The sequence below is a fragment of the Anabrus simplex genome, chromosome 11, assembly GCF_040414725.1.
Source record: "Anabrus simplex isolate iqAnaSimp1 chromosome 11, ASM4041472v1, whole genome shotgun sequence".
NCBI lineage: Eukaryota > Metazoa > Arthropoda > Insecta > Orthoptera > Tettigoniidae > Anabrus > Anabrus simplex.
In genome coordinates this window covers 79,718,085-79,735,748 of record NC_090275.1, presented here as the reverse complement: position 1 = coordinate 79,735,748, position 17,664 = coordinate 79,718,085, and the positions used below count along the sequence as shown (strand labels likewise).

General features: G+C 38.4%; 1 protein-coding gene across 2 annotated transcripts in view; it reads right to left on the bottom strand.

The window, feature by feature from the left end:
- Positions 1–17,664, bottom strand: part of Dhc64C (dynein heavy chain, cytoplasmic) — a 353,617-nt gene that overhangs the window by 179,524 nt on the left and 156,429 nt on the right. For both annotated transcript variants that reach the window (XM_067155359.2, XM_067155358.2), the window contains exons 29-36: positions 17,136–17,336; positions 15,273–15,555; positions 14,917–15,180; positions 6,711–6,945; positions 5,065–5,251; positions 4,834–4,957; positions 2,572–2,660; positions 186–421 (exon numbers count right to left, since the gene is read on the bottom strand). In XM_067155359.2, coding sequence (XP_067011460.2) covers positions 186–421; positions 2,572–2,660; positions 4,834–4,957; positions 5,065–5,251; positions 6,711–6,945; positions 14,917–15,180; positions 15,273–15,555; positions 17,136–17,336 — 1,619 coding nt within the window. The remainder of the gene's footprint in view (positions 1–185; positions 422–2,571; positions 2,661–4,833; positions 4,958–5,064; positions 5,252–6,710; positions 6,946–14,916; positions 15,181–15,272; positions 15,556–17,135; positions 17,337–17,664) is intronic.

Genomic DNA, 17,664 nt, shown 5'->3' with positions numbered 1-17,664 from the left:
AACCGGGCCATTATCTTGTGAAGTGAGCATAATTATCTATTTAAATAAATTTTCATTATACAGTAACTGAACCAGTGGTTCCGATTTTAGGAACATAATACTGAACAACAGCAATGTGATGATTATGTCAGTTAGTGGCACCTTTAACTAAACTATCTTAAAGCACTTCTCATCACAAGTCTTACCTGAGGATGTGGGTAAAGAGACCGTCGGTCCATTCTCGAGTGTTAGGATCCAAAACACCATACAGTGCTTCCTTTGATATAGCCTTTGGGTCTATGACGTGGGCTACACCTTCGGTTCCTTCAAAGCGCTCCAATGCCTTTAGCAGAACCTTCCAGGCTGTGGTTTTGCCTGATCCACTGGGTCCGACCATCATCAGACCATGGTTCAGATTACAGATCTGATACAGCTGGAGAACCTACATACCAGAACAACAACATTGTACCTAATATATTGTGCAACACACTGCAGCCACAAGCAGGCCGTGAAACATGGCTCAAAACAATTTAACTCCAAAGCTTTGTGGATCAGTACTCTATAAGGTGGATAAACAGATAGGCGTCAGCAGTTAATGAAGATATGAAGAGAGATATGCAAAAAGTGAGATGATATGAATTTCACATAAAATAGGTGAAACTTCACTAGAATGACAGTGACTTGCACCTGTGGAGGTCACAGGATATTATTACTAATATAAAAGTATTAAGAGCATTGTCTATGTAGCTCTAATGTTAAAATCTTATGCTCTAGCCTTCCGACTTACATTCAGCACAGAAAGGGAGCAAGAAAAGAAAATTGGAACATATCCAAAAGATAAAATGAGAAAACAGATCAATGAAGGAAATAAAAGAGTTTGTCCTTGTCCTTGTGTTTTCAAATTTGTCCCTTATCTCTTCATCCTTCTACCTACACTGCTTTGTCACTGTGTTTAATTTTTCTTTATATTACTATCCTTTCTATCATTCTGTCTTATGAATAACTGTACATCTGGTTGGTCCTTTTCCATTCTAAAGCATCAATCAACTCTGACAGCTTCCTCTAACACTGATCTTCAAGTTGTTAGATAGTTAACTGCCTTTAACTGACATCCTTACTAAAATATACAATAGAAACTTCAGATTCTTTTAACATGAAAAAAATATAATGTATGCTACCACAGAAGAGATTAAAATCGATGTAAATTTAGACAGTACAGTTCTGAGAATAACCTGCAAAACCAATGCTGTCTGATTGGTCAAGGGTGAAAAGCTGCAATACACAATGCAGTTAACTCCCATTTATTCAAGATTAAGGAAGGGAGAGCATGAGAAATTGAAAAATAGAGATAATCCAATTCAATGAAAAATTTATTGTAAACATGGAGTACTTTAACACACAGTAAGAAAGAGTATATTTATAAAAATTTTACTTTAACCCTTTGCAGGTTCCAGCAGTCTGGTCAAAATTAATTCTGCATTATAATAATAGTTAAGAGAAGAGATATAAATCGATCTGAATTTTGAAGATGACGTATGAAATGAACGATCTTCTTTTGCCCACTTTGTGTCTGGTTTTACATCCAGATACCCTTCCTGACACAACCCTAGGTCTAGGAATGTAATCACAATTGCGCGTTTCTGAGGTGGCTGGTAATGGTACTGGTTGTATGTATATGAAGGTACTCGTGTCAAGGGAGTTAACCACTTGCAATTAATTTGCCCACATGGGCAGGAATTGAACTCAGGCCCTTTAAACTGAAGGCCAGTACTCTGACCATTCAGCCAAGAAGCCAGTTGTAGACTGAACAATGATATTAACATCATTTAGGCTGATATGTCTAGCGATACATTTTACAGTTTATCCTTCCGGCCAAGAGACGAAGATTCACTCTTAATACTATGATCTACTGTATACCTCCGCCTGAGAGTCACTGAAATTTGTAAATTAATTAGCATAAATAATCATAGCCTTTACTACTGTCCACCAAAATTCTTCAATCTAAAAAAAACCATTTTCACGGATCTCCAATTAAGTAACCTTGCTCCTCAGCATTACAACAAATTAAAGATAACATTCATCAAATAACCAATAACTCCATGTGGAGATCACCTACCTTCTCCACCCATGTCTCTCCAACTGCCTCCTTTGGTAAGCATTGTAATGAAGTAACAACATACAGGTAGTTACAGAACCATGCAATGATTAATTTAAATTTAGGTACTTCCCAATATATGGGTTGCCATTACAACAAAATCATACCATAATTTAAAAAAAAAAATAAAAAAAATAAAAAAAAAACTTTTAGAGGACATATTTACACTGTGGTTTAGTCTACTAACGCAAAGTGTAGAAATTATTTTGATAAATCTGAAAGGAGCCCTTCAGCACCAATAGAACTACACCCTACAACTGGTTTACTTACATAGACAAGAGTATAAGAATCTTGAAATAATTTGGAATTGTTCCCTTGTATCCCACCTACAGCCCTATAACAGTTACACCTTTAATATTTTTAAGATACAACTTATCAGATCCTAATATTTAAAAGCATTGTATAGTTCTACAGTTTAAGAGAAAAGGCCATCTTACTTTCTCCATCCAGGCACTTCCTTGCTCTTCACCTTCACCACAGACCAAGTACTCCTCTTGACACACCTTGCGAATTTGTTCCTTGAGACCTGATAAACACAAATTCCAAGATAAAGCATTAAAATGATTTTCACATACAAGTCAATAATCTCTGTATATTTCTTTTCAAAATATGACTGCGAAAAGTTGGGGTGAGTATTATTTGCATCAAGGTTGGTACGATGTTCCTAACATACAGAAATCTGGAAGTTTGTATTCATCCGCCCACTCTGTTGTCAACTATGTTCCCGCAACCAAGAAGCATGTCACGTATGTATCGTGTCATTTAAGTGGTGCCAGTTTAAGCTGTACCATGTGTTTAGGACGGCTGGCGCGAGTTCTTGTTATAGGTCATTCATGGCTAAAGTAAAGCTCCACGTTACTGAAGAGGCAGAGCAAATTAGTAATCGCACTGCAGGAAGAAAGTATGATAAGGACGAGAGCTGCAGTACTCGACTAGAGTTAAAAAAAAAAAATCTTGTCTTGACAAACTAACCACTCTGCATTTTGCAGACACAGAGCAAAGTTTAAAAAAAAAAAAAAAAAAAAAGAGACCAGAAAAGAGATGATTAGGATGTGCAGCAACACTAGGGTCTGTACCGTAATCCCATAATTGTTATACTGTACTTATCAGCTGGAATATTTCTCAGACTGTTACAGAGTAACAGAAAGAGAGAACTTACTGTACTGTGTAAATGAGATAAAGAAGATTGCAGTGTTTAGGTTAGATATGCTATGAAGTGCCCGTATTGTGCCAGAAGTTTCACGACAGGAAGATTAACGCATTTATGGATATCTACAGGTGTGGCAGTAATGAGTTTTATTATCATAATATTTTATTTTGTACGATCGTTGTCTCCATTTTTATTAATGCATAGTAGGTTTTGTTTGGCGTCTCCAAAAACCGTGAAATGGGGACATAAAAATTTGTGAGGTACGTTGGTGAGAAACAATAGTTATGATTAGATGGTTTTTATCGAGTTTTAAACCTAGTTGTAACAAAAAACAAAAATATATTGGCCCGAGTTACGAGATATTAAACGGTCACTTTGTTAATGATCTCGCTTGCTATAATAATAGCAACAACCTGAATATTTCTTAACTAAAATAAACTTGTTTCCTCATCCCGAGGTGGTGCAGCTCTTTTTAGACAGGCCTCCAGTGGAAGGGAGTTGCATGTACCATTTTTTATCGCATATCAATCTTCCTGCCATTCGTAAATCTCTGGCAATACGGTACTGGAAATCGAACTCGGGCTCCGAGAACAGCAGCTAATTGTGCTAACCATTATGCTTGCAGACATTCTTAACTTCAAAACACAGACACACACACATGAATGATGTGTGGTTGCAATGCACGGGTCGGACACACAACTATTCACCTATTTATAAGACACCAGCAGAGCTGCAGTAGGCCTACACTACAGAAGCAGACATTTCTTAAATTCGAAACACAGATGTACCGCATGACTTCGACAAGTGTTTTCATTGCGTGGGTCGTACGGATGAAACTATTCACAAATTTGTGCATTGTCATCAGAGCTGCAGTAAGGCTTGAGCCCGCTTCGAAGTGGAATCGGAATGAGATTTTTTTTTTTTTTTTTCTCTTTTCTTTTTAACTTCCTTCGTCTTAAAAGCCAGGGGGGTTTAATAAGCGAGTGGGTCTAATACAAGAGTAAATACTATGGTAGTTAATTTTTCAAGAGTGGTTACACATGATCATCCTGAAGCAGCTTACTTTTGATTCAGATGAAGTGAACCTTCGTATTTAAGAATAGAGATCTCTTCTTCATTCACTAATCATGGTACAAGTTGAAAGGTCCTCCATCATTTTGTAACCTCTGACAAGGGCCTATTTATGAAATATAAATCATGTCCTCTATGAATTACCTTCCTATTCAGAGCCAGTTGTTTTCAACCCCATCCAAAGATTAATTTTCCATTACCCTGCTTTAGACATGGCTTTCCATTTGCAGCTACATAAAAACTAGACATTGTACGGTGTTTTCAACAATATCAACGAATATTGTGCTTTACTGACCTTGAGGGGGGAATAGGTTCCTCATCCAGTGGCAAGCTCTACTGCACTTACACATCAAACATATGACAAAACTTGTTTGTACTACACCCTTTCAACAAAATAAAAACATATGAACAGGATATACAAATATACAGGACACTACTTATTTAGGCCTATCAAAGAACATCAAATAATGTAACTTACCAGCCATCTCAGCACGTGTGTAGCTCACATTAGGGAACACATCAGACAACAGAGAGAATAGGAGAGGGATGTCCTCAGCAACCAACTTGGGTACCATTGTCTCGCACACTGATTGGATGAGGATCTGAAATTATTGTTAAAATTCATGTTTTAAAACATCAGATGTCAAGAGATTCTCTTATTTCCATACATTGATTAGTTCAAAGTCTTGTGAAAATAGCATCATTTTACCTCCTGTTCAGGTAAATTCTCTGCAATAGAGGCCTCATCAATGTTGGATTCTCCTCGCATTTTCATGTTTTCCTTTATCTTCATGATACGGTCTCGCTTCACATTACCAGCAGACACAAGCACAGACTTCAGAGCTCGCAGACCAAAGTCGTAGTGAGACTGATTGGAGAGTTGCTCATCACACAGCCTAGAAAATAGAGAAGTATTTTATTTTCCTTGGCAATGGATTCAGACACCATACACGTACAGTAGAAAACTACTGTAGGATAGACAAAACGTTTGGGACCATTAAAATGTATAATATAATTTCCGAGTATGTTAAGCCAGGCCTTTTATAAATCACGAGTCAAACAGGAAACAAATGAGATTGAATAACTTCATAACAGAGTAGACTATATTTTTTTTAAATTTGAAAAAATAATCATAATTGCTTTCCTTAACTAGGTCAACTTAGGTGCCTAAAGTTATGGGATAATAAAGTGAAACAATCAATATAAAACAAAACGCGGTATTCAATTTAAATTATAAAAACAGTGCCTTTCAGGGTTATGTTACCTGCTTCGCACAGCAAAGTATGGAGCAGTCTATGCTGGCCATGAAGCTACACGAAACTAGCAACACAGAAGCATGTGTATGTGTGTGAAGTATTCTGAGATTTGTAAATTTTGTGAAGCAGGATGCTACCCTACTTGAACATAGCACTAGTGAGAATCTCTCATCCAATGGGTTAGAGAGCAGTGGTGGATTGTATAGTCCTAGCCGCCTGATCGCAAGGAGGGACAAGACTCAGAATATGTCCGAGATGCCCACACCTTATTACATAGCAACTGTTATTCCAACTGTCAGGACCACTTAATAGGCAACTCAGCCGTTGCTCACGGTTCACGAACTAAGACGCCACTACAGAAACCCACACCACAAACCCTCTTTAAGAGTGGAAGAAATAATATAGCCTCATGAAAATAAAGGGAAGCATTTCCAACACAAATGGATGTTCCAAGTACAGTAAGTATTCGAGGGTAGAGATGTGCTACACTAGAGCCATCTCCAAGTGGCTCAAGTTATGTTATGTTCTACAAAAATAAGTAAAAGAATGAACTAAGCAGCAGAATTCCAGTAACCAAGATGTTTTAAGAATAGGAACACGAGAAAACTTTATAATATAGCAATATACACAAAAAATTGCCAGGATTAAGTAGAATGGTCAGGAAAATCAACATAAGAAAAAAGAATTACAAAGAATGAGATGTGAATGTTGTGGTGGTCTATGGGTGTTACAATGACCACATACAAGGATACATCGGTGAGAAACTGAAGGAGGATTTAAAAAAAAAAAAATACAATTTGCTTTACGTCGCACTGACACTGACATGGCGATGATGGGATAAGAAAGGGATAGAAATGAGAAGCAAGCAGGCGTGGCCTTAAGGTACAGCCCGAGCATTTGCCCGGTATGAAAATGGGAAAACCTCGGAAAACCCTCTTCCGGGCTGCTGACAGTGAGGTTCGAATCCACTATCTCCCGAATGCAAGCCTACAGCTGCGCGACCCTAACTGGCTGGACAAATCACTCAGTTGGAGGAGAAAACTCTGCTGGTATGTATGTTTAACAAATAAAAAAAAACTGGAAAATATTAAATACTTACTTGAAGAAAGGAACAATTTTGCATGCCAGCTTCTCAGCCGAACGGAATCCTTGAGAGAACAACATCACTTCTGCAATCAGCTGTCTGTCAGGTTTAGTCATGGCAAGTGAACGGAAGAGTTTCTTCAAGTTGTCTGGCAGATTGGAACGGCCAGCATACCCTGGGTTCATTGTGATGAAGATGGCCATGTCTGTCGACACCCGCACCTGTTTTCCTACCAGCTCAACACAGATACCTACAATTGAAAGAATTGAATATATGAATAGATTGTCAAAGGTGGAATATGGGCATCTATAATATACACACAATAGATTAGAGCAAGAAAAATAACTGAAGTTGTTATTTCATTAGTTGGGGAGGAAGAGAAGCTTCCATGGTCTGGTATTAAAGCCTTGCAAGTACTCAGGAGGGGACAGGTTAGCATTAGGAGAGATGAAAAAGAAATAAGAAATAAGCTTAAATGTTTAGGCCTGGGTCAATCATGGACTTGACATTGAATCAATGTGCTAGTCACGAGTTTCTCAGTGCAGAAGAAGAGCAGAGTCAGGTAAGTTGAATACTACAAGTTTAGCAGATTAGAACAGCCATATAGAATGACTGAAGAGTGGCCATGTATGGGGCTGAGGGTGCAGATATTGCTAATTTCATTCTAAGGATGAAGAAAACCAGAAATCGCATTGCAAGAAATATGGTTCTGTCATTAAAATTCCTAGTGTGCACTTGTGACTTCCGATTCAAAGCTAGCTGGCAGGTTGTGTTACCGATATGGTATCAAAGGTTGAACATTAAAGGCTTCATTAATTAACAGACTGCATGCCTTTGAAATGTGGATGTATCACAGACTGTACAAAACTCAGGGGTAGATTATGTCACCAAAAAGGGGGCACTCCCATAGTGGTAGGAAATAGCATGAAGTCTTAACCATTTTAAAAAACAAGAAAGCAATCTATTTTGGCTACTCCTGGGGTGTTCAATCCCAAGACTGACTCTGTTCTGTGGCTAATCTCTTCAGCTCCAAGTAATTATGACAACCTTTATCCTGCATTATTTGGTTGATATACAGCCTCAGCTATTTCTTCCTTCCATACTGCCCACTGCTATTGTGTGCAAAAGACTTCAGTGTGTCAAGATATGTCCAATCCAATTGTCTCTTCTAAAAATCCCCATGGTGCAACAGCCTACCAAGCAACTGCTGCTCAGCCTGAAGGCCTGCAGATTACGTGATGCCATGTGATCAGCATGACGATTCCTCTCTGCTGTTATTATTCGCTGGCTCCTCAATTGTGATCACACAGGCTGAGTGGACCTCGAACCAGCCCTCAGATACAGATAGAAATCTCTAACCTGGCCGGGAATCGAACCTGGGGCCTCCAGGTAAGAGGCAGGCACGCTACCACTACACCATGGACCTAGCTAATTGTCTCTTCTATGAGTTAATTTATTCCACATGCATGGTTTCTCCTAAATCCTTTCCAGCATTTCCTTATTTGTAATTTTATCCACCCATGAAATTTTCAGTATCCTCCTGTAGCAACACATTTCAAATGCAGCAATCTGTCTCTCCTGTCTCCTATCAGCCAAGCCAAGGGTCCAAGTTTCACTTTCATACAGCAGTACACTCCAGACCAGGTGTTTCCTGAGTCTTGTACTGATGTTACTGGATGTAAATAGTTTTGTTTTCTTGTTGAATGCTATTTTGGTTTGGTTGATGTGACTGGCAATTTCTTTTCTATTTTTCCCATCAGTTTTTATTTTGCTGCCGAGATACGTGAACTCTTGTGCACTTTCCAACTGTTGACTACAGTACAGCGAGGCAGTACGTAGTGCCGGCTACTGAGAAGGACTTTGGTTATTGTTTTATTGATCATGTTGTATGTATTAAAGGTGGATTCCATTTCTGCTAAGGTATCATTTAGATAGTCTTTCTTTTCTGCCAGAACCGCAATATTGTCTGCAAAGCGAAGCATCACGACTCTTTCTCCTTGAATCTAGATGCCTCCAGTCAGTGGTAAATTATCATTTACTTCATCTACGGTTTTTTGATTGTATGTATTAAAAGGAATCTGTGAGAGTGAACAGCCTTGCCAAATACCTTGCCTGCTGACGTCAGTTTTGCAATATCTACATTGTATGAGAATGAGATAGCTGTTATACAATTTCCAAATTGCTCTCCTGTCTCGCATTTGAGAACCAGTTCCTTTAACATAAGAAATAGTGTTTCCCTGTTAAACTTTTTCAAAAGCCTTCTCCATGTCCACGAAGGCAATGTACGTATCAGGATCTTACAGTGATCTATAATCATTCTTAAAGCCAAGATTGCTTCTCAAGACCCTTCGTCCTTCCCAAATCCAAAATGATCAAATGTCATTATCTTCTCCACATTTCCTTCAATTCATTTTCAAGATAATGTTGGTGAGGATTTTAGAGGCCTGGGTTACAAGGTACAGTGTGCAGTATTGATCACATTTATTCGCGGATGATTTCTTAGAAACGGACATCAAATTCTGATAGGATATTTCGGCATTATACGACTCACACAGAAGATTAAATAGGGTTTTCTAAACAATGTCTCCAGTGGCTTTTATCAACACTAAAGGTAAATCATCAATCCTATATGCCTTTCTGCTTTTCAGATTTTCCAATGCTTGATTCAATTCATAAGGGGGTATTTCATTCCCCCCCCCCGTCTTCTTCACCTACTCTTCACACTTATTTCACAGGGTATGTGCTTTACCTAAAGTATATAAACTTCCATTTTGTGGTAATCTCAGATCTTAGTACAGCGGTTCTCCATCATCTGTCTTCTGTCCGTTGCATCTAATCTTCTTATCAAAGAATCTTGACGAATTTATAGGTTGTCTCAAATTTCCGATTGTTAACGAGTTTTCCCACTTCCATGCATTAAAATTCCTGAAATTCTTCTGTAGCTGCCTTTGCTTCTGTATTTCATTTCTCAATTTATTATAATAATGTCCCCCTCTGCTGGCAGAATTCTTAAAATTTCTTCTGATGTTCATTTTCTCAACAAGTTCTTTAGTTATCCAGACTTTCCACCATATTTTGGCTATATCTTCCAAAATGACAAATACATCTTGATAGAACAGATCACGGAAGGGAAGGTGATAGGGACACTTGGACAGAGAAGATTATCCTTAGCACGGAACTTACCACAGTATTACATGTTATAATTCTCATGTTAGGTCCGTATTGAAATGTACGTAAATACAAAGTATGTTACAAGAGTTTATTTATATATCCACCTATTCAATACAAAGAAATCTTTTTAGAAATTAAATATTATTATAAAATGTTAAGGGACATGTTTCGCCCATATTAAGGGCATCATCAGCCTCAAATTCAAACCTGTATGGTGAAAAATCAGGATCCTGATTGCTCTTACAAACCATAAAAAGAGGATATCATTATAGGTGTCAGTCTAAACATACAAAATATTAGAATGTCCTTGGCTAAAATTGCAGTATCAAGCTGCATGTCATAAGTTCACATGAATATACTTTCCGGAGCGTTGAAAAACTTGTTGGGGTAGGGCAGTAAACAGCTCAGTCTTTATAATGAAACAGAAATGTGCCTCCTTGAAGATGATATTGACATCTGTAACAGTGTATCAGAAACTAAACTAAACTAAAAACTACGTTAACCTAAGAAGAAAAGAAATGAAAACAAATGATACAGATGGAAATGAACAATAAGTGCACATAGTGAGGTTTCGGACCTCTTAGTTTACAAAATATTGGTTTTGTAACAATACAAAACAGGATGAAACCACTGTCGAAAATTCAGGCAGAAAATCTATCTTTGTAGAAACCCATCAAATCAAATTGGCTATGAGGGGAGCAGGAGCGAATAAGTTTGAGAAACCAAGCCTGACATAACATGCAGGCGAAAAGCCTGTGACAAGGAAAAACACTGATGAAACTTCAAAGCTTCAGAACAACACCATTCTCAATATCTTCTCAATCTAGCGGTCCCATTCTTGATTATCGTTTCATAATGTTGGCTGGTTGGTTTGCCTTATTATAAAAGGTCGGAAGGACCGCGACATAAAATTGAGAAGCTGTGTTAGGGAGATGACAGATGCATGGTAAACAGTAAGTGACCTAATGGAAACCGTCAATGAAGTTCCAATCTGTAATGGACAAAAAACTGAGGTTGTGTGGGAAACTTGGGCTGACAAGTAAAAAGTGTGAAATGGGTGTGCAGAAAGCTTAAAACGGTGTTTAGAAGGTGGTTGTCCTCTTACATGGCCTGGCCTTCTCAAAGTAACAGTCTCGTTAGAGTGATCAAGTCTATTGTTGGTTCAACTGTGTTTGCAAAGATGGAAGGAGCGGAGGGGGAAGGGATGGTGCTGGGCTGGTGTGGGGAGGGGGAGTGGTGGTGAGTTGGAGAGATGAAGGCAGGGTTTGTTTATCTTATGGAAGTTCTGACAAATATATGGAATTAATGTTTCAAGTAGAATGTTCTTTTTCTCGCTGACTTCCTTTAAATTGTGAGAGAGGTTCATAAACTGATCTAAATTGATGTGGATGCTCTCGAGAACATTGAGCAAGGTGCCTTTTTGCTCATTATACAAGATCTTAAGATCTTTATCTATTGAAGTGTTTTCGTGGCTGAATGCTTTATAATGTTCACTCATAGCTGAAAAACTATTTTATTTGAGAGCATTGCGATGTTCGGCGTATCTTACGACAAAATTGCGGCCTGTTTGACCAATGTAGCTGGAATTACAGGATTGGCATTCTAATTTGTGAACTCCGGAGTTCACCTTTGTTCAGTGAAAACCATCAATATGGAATGATTTAAATATCTTGTAATGAACCAATGCTTTGCGAAAAGAATAGTGAAATAGCAGTAGGACTTGGTGTAGAAGATTTTACTGCTTTGTCGGGCTGGCTACACAAATTTAAGGTTAGACGTGGTATCGGCAGTCATAATGTCTGTGGGGAAAGCAGAGTGTTGATGCAGAGACTGTGCTAGATTGGAAGGAAAATAGTTTGAAAGAACCGACATCTCGATTTGCTCCTAAGGACATTTTCAATGTACACGAGACAGGCCTCTTTTTCAATGTAATGCCTTTATGTACAATGGCATTCAAAGGAGAAAAATGACATGGCAGGAAACAAAGCAAACAACACATAACAGTTCTGTTATGTGCCACTAGTGACGGAAGTGAAAAACTTCATCCACTGACAATCGGCAAATTTTCAAAGCCACGTTTTTTTTAAAAACGTTGCTACGCTCCCCATGAAATACATCAATAATAAGAAATCCTGGGTCACTACAAAAGTTTTTGAAGACTGGCTTCGAAGCGTGGACGCCAAAATGGGAGGGAAAGGTCATAAGATCTTATTGTTCGTGGATCGATGCCCAGCACATCCTCCTAGTACTTCATATCTGAAGAATGTGACTGGAATTTTTCCCCGCGAATTGCACTAGCAAACTGCAGCCGCTTTATCTTGGAGTGATACACAACTTCAAGTTGCATTATCGTAACATGCTGATGCAGCACACAATCAGATGTGTAAACATCGGAAAGGACGAAATGAAGATCAATATATTACAGGTAAGATTTCTCTCATTTATTTCCTCTTTTTATATTTGAATTCATGTTAATGTGAAATATTTGCCCTAGGACTTCGCACAGTACCACGCATTAAGGGCCGTTTCACACTAGGCGACAGGAATCGGCTACCAGCCGCCTGAGCTTGTGGAACATTATTTTAAATGGAGCTCTTCGCACAGGGCTACTATGTCTCGCCAACCGAACTTGAAATAGTTCACTCCCGCTACCAGCAGCCGAGGCAGATTTTGCAAGCCCGACTGGGGACAGCTGGTAAACTATCGCTGTGCACTGGGGTCTTCACACTCTCCAGCTGCATTCCATTCAGAACTCCCTTCAGTGATTGTGCATTTCATGTTCCTTAACGTTAAGGATTCAGTTTCAAAATACTATAAACTGTACTAAATAAATTATATTCAGTATGAATGATGCCCAGCTCCTTGGCTAAATGGTCAACCTACTAGCCTTCAGTATAGAGGGCCTCATGTCAGATTCCCAGTGGGGCCAGAAATTTTAACTGTACGGTATGGTTTGTGTCTGTCTCCACACTCTCCTCTTCATATTCATACAACACATCACACTACCAATCACTACAGAAACGCACAATAGTGAACGCACATAGGGTAGGCGTCAGGAAGGGCATTCAGCTGTAAAACAGGGCCAGATTCACATGAGCAACACAGTTCTCACCTGCGGACCCCACCACTGTAGGAAACTTGGTAGAAGAAGAAAAATATTCAGTATGACATATAGAGACAAGTGGACCGAATAAACACGGAAGATTTCATTATACAAATTACACAACCATCTGCAACTTAAAATGCGACGAATGTAGCAACAGAGTTGAGAAAAGAAATGCATGGTCTCAAGTAATGACCATCTCAGTTCAACTACCTCTAAGACTTATTTTTTGCTTTTCTCAACCTTGTATCCATTCCCGTAATATCTTCTTTCACCCTTTCAAAGAGTTCATCAAAGGGTTTCTTTGACATGCTGAAGTAACTAATAAACTTGGTCAAATAATCAAATAATTTATAGAGAAGTCCTTTTTCCAAAAGATCTTTCAACACAGGATGTGAATGAAACCTACGACACACTCTTTCCTTCTTTGTTTTCGACAATAACAAAAGGCAAGAAGATTATGAAAATGGAGAGTAGGCCGGGGAAGGCGGCTAAGTAGCCCGGCGGGCTACTGCTCAGCGACACTGAATTCATATGAGCTAATTCGTAGCCAATTCCGGTTGCCTAGAGTGAAGTGGCCCTGAAAGAAATGATTCTCTGAGTTATTGTTATAATAATCTTGTGTCTTCAAACAAATTAAAAACAAATTAATATATACTATTTTTCTTACATTGCGGAGTCATGACACCATGTTTCAGAACTTACAGTTCAAAACTGTTTCCAAAAAGCTGGATTTGGAGGTAGTTCTGATGATTTTAATATCATAGATGATAATGGCGATGCTCCTGATAATGACGGCGAATGCAGGAAATTGGAAAAGGAGGCATCATTCGACAATTATGCAAATGCTGATGCTAACCTAGTCACTGCAGATGCGATGACCATCTTCGAGTCTGCTGAAGATGCACAAAGGGGTTTGAGTGAGGACTGCAATCACGACGACGATGATACTGAAGAGCCACAGTATACTTCAATGATGCTGTTAATGCTCTATGGAATATCAAACACTGTGTGACGCGCCATAACGTTTCTGAGGAAATAATGGCCGAATTGTACCGGTTTGAGAATACTGTTCATGTCGTGGCTGTGGCCAACAAAAAATAAACAAAAATAACGGACTACTTTATTCCGTAAAGTGACTACTTTCCCTCTGTATTTTTTTGATCTGTGTGCATTTCTTTTGTATTTATATTGTTTCATATTGCCATATATACTTTGGAATATAACTCAGCTTCACATTTACAGAATTTCATTTAATAGTTTTTCACACTTATGTTTTTTTCCCCTTCAGTCCCTTGGAAAATGTTTAAACAAACTTTTACTATATAAACCTCCATCAGCAGCAGCTACTAAGAAAATCTATGCTTCACTATAAAAAGTCTGGAACAAGGTGTGCTGTGGGTCCCACAGTAGTTTTGCAATCTGGAGATAGAGCTGATACGAAAGAAATTACAGTGAGAAATATGTGGACCAGGTGGGGGAGCAATTTAATACTCAAGACTGTGTGGTTCACTGGTGGACAGAAATCAATAGTGACCAAATCACAGTTTGATAAAGGATTTTGAAAGTGTTGAGAACCTTTTTATAAGTAATCAACAGAAACTAACTAAGGCCTTCACAAGGGCTAACCAACTGGGTTTTCCAAATGTCAACTGGTAAGGCTATCCACTCATGCACCATCTGATACACAGCACCACGTTCAACAGCACAAAATTGTTTCAAGCAGATGTTACGATGTATACGATATATTTATTCCCCTCTCCTGCTAAAAGAAATCCTGGAAAGTTGGTCTTTAAATACAAGGTCTTTGTTATAAAAATCCTTAATTTCTTCTACGCCCAGCTAAAGTAACCAACAATAGTTGTGCTGTTAATTCTGATTCTACACATGCCAAAATTGACGGAAAAACTCATTGGTCTAAAGTAGAAAAGAAGAAAATCAACTTACTGCCTTCCTTTTTACTGCCTTCTTGCTGGGACTTCAGGGCTTCTTGAATAGTCTGCACTTGTTGTGAAACAGCCGACAACATGCGCTCTTCCAATCTGTTGAACTCGTCAAAACAACCCCAGGCACCCACTTGACACAGACCAACGAAGATACGACCCATTGCCTGGAAATCAAAGGTCTCATCACAATTGAACACCAGCACAAAGCGACCAAGTTGGTGACCAAGTGCCTTGACAGATTCAGTCTTTCCAGTACCAGCAGGACCTGAAAAGATATTTAACTCATGTTTAAAAAGAAGAAAATATGATCAAAAAATATTCACGGACGTTTCTGGAATAATCATTGATAGAACTCACCGAAAGGAGAACCACCCAAGCGTGCCTCTAAAGCCTGCGTCATCGTCAAGTAACAGCGGTCAGTGAGTGGAGTCTGAACTAATCTGTCTTGTACACCAAGATACTCAAATCCATAGAAGAAGCGAGCATTAGCCATGTGAATGGTCAACTGCTGAAGTACCTCTGTCTGACGAGGGTCAAAGTAAAAACGCATCTCGCACAGCCATTCAAAGGCTTTGGGACTGGTTACTCGACTCGCAATTAGCCGCCGTGTCACTGTTCTTTTGTGCACAAACTCGTTGATCTGAAAGTACAAGCAGAAAAACACATATTGTATAAGAGAAATGGTATGTGTGTGCGTGTGTGTGTGTACATCATCATCATCCTTTAACCAACTCCATTCGCCGGGGTACGGCACAAGAGCGCTCTCAACTTGGTTTATATATAGTAATTCATTTATTCATTTGTTTATTTATTTTTTATTTAGCGCATTGACCTGAATAAAGACAATTTTTTTAAATGTATCCATAAAAGCTGCAGTTGTCTCATATGCGAAGCCTAACATTTGAGAACTCAATTTTGTGAAGGTGTCTATTAATATAATTTCACATCTGTACTGGCTTGTGCAGCGGAAGTCGCCATACGCACAGTAGCAACCACGCTCAAGGTTGTGAATAACCAAAATTTCCATAGGTAATAAATTTCATATTATTCCGTATTGAAGAGGAATGTGATGTAAAGGAAAAGCTAAAGGTTTACACCTATTCAATACTATTTCTTGTAACCTTAAAAAAGTTACTATATTTTATGAAACTAGTTTCAGTCTTGCTAGAGATCGTGAACAGTCAAAATAAAGTTAAGGCAAAACATGAATTAGAGATAAATTTTATGAAGCAAGCGTGTGTTGTTGAAATATAAAAAGGGTAAAACATACATGACAAAATCCATAATTTTTTAAAAAATCTATTTTTTTCGAACGTTGGCAGGTACGTTAGGGTAGTTGAGCTATACAGCGGGGTGGGAAAATTACACGCAGACAAATAAAATTTAGTTTCCAGTTCCGAAAAACAGAGCGAGGAAAATATGTGATGGAGGTTAATAAGTGAGTAAATATTATATATATATATGGATACATTGTAATTACATTCATTATTTAACATTTCTTGTAAATGCCTTTCGAACATTTAGAGTCGTCTTCTATATAGACTATTCAGCACATTGAGTGTCAATGTAAATCGAGGGGACTTGTCCTATTTTCTGTTGGCAACACCTGTAGCCTTTGAGTGAATCAGTGCATTTGATCTAAACGTATAAGCTCTGCTTGTCATGCAACATGAAAATATTTGTACATATTGCCATACAATACATATATCAATAACTCAATCATTCAAATCAGTAACCTGAATACAAATTAATCTTATGATATAGCACAACTGTTCAATATCCAGGTTTCAGCAACAAAATTAAAATCTTTCAGGATCAAAGTCTCCAATTACCTTTAATTAGTCTTTTTGATTTCTCCTTTCTCACAATTAGGTTCTTCCCTTCAGATCTCCAAATTTTTCTACCCACAAGAACTGAGCACCGATTTTTTAAAATTGAAAACAAATTCCACAACAAAACAATTTCTGAAACTCCAAACCCGACCATGTAGTGGAAAAGTTGAGGGGAAAGAAAAGACTTTTTTTTTAAACCAAGATTTTAGTATAGGTCACAGCAGATATTGTGATAACAGTTATGGGATCTCAAGTTATAAATTACAATCTAAACCACAGTGACATGAATTTTCATTCAGGGTGAAAAGGCAGCACGAACGTCACTAGACTACCATGCTCCACTCTTTGAAAATGCACAGTATAAAGTACGAAAAATAATGGAACTCACCAAATGCTCTAGCTTCTTTCGACGAAGAGCCGGCTGCTCCTGCAAAACAGAGTCTGCCAGGACATTTAGTGTGTTTTCCACTTGTTTGAGAACCCTCTCCAAAGGTTCCATTTTCTCATCCCCAGCTCCATTGATGAGATGAAGGGCTGCTTCCACATCCTCACTCCACAGGATCTGAGCTGCCAGCACAACAATCTGGGCCTGCAATTACAAGAAGTGTATCTCAATATCCAAGTGTAAACTACTTCTTGTCACTCTGTATAGATTATCTTCTGTAGACTATGTAAGGATTCTAACACCAGTACATGGTAAATTGGTTTTATATGCTCTCCTTGTAAGTTCACCTCAGCAAACAAGCTTAGCAGTAACGAAGAAGTGAACATTATTTCTGTATTGCAGAAACTATGCCAATTTTGCACTATCCGTGCAAAAAGTGATATAGGTGTTAGGAGCAAATGGATATTGTGAATGCTTTTCCTCATGTTACAATAATATTTTGTCTGATAGGCACCCTGCTTGTCTGCAGAAA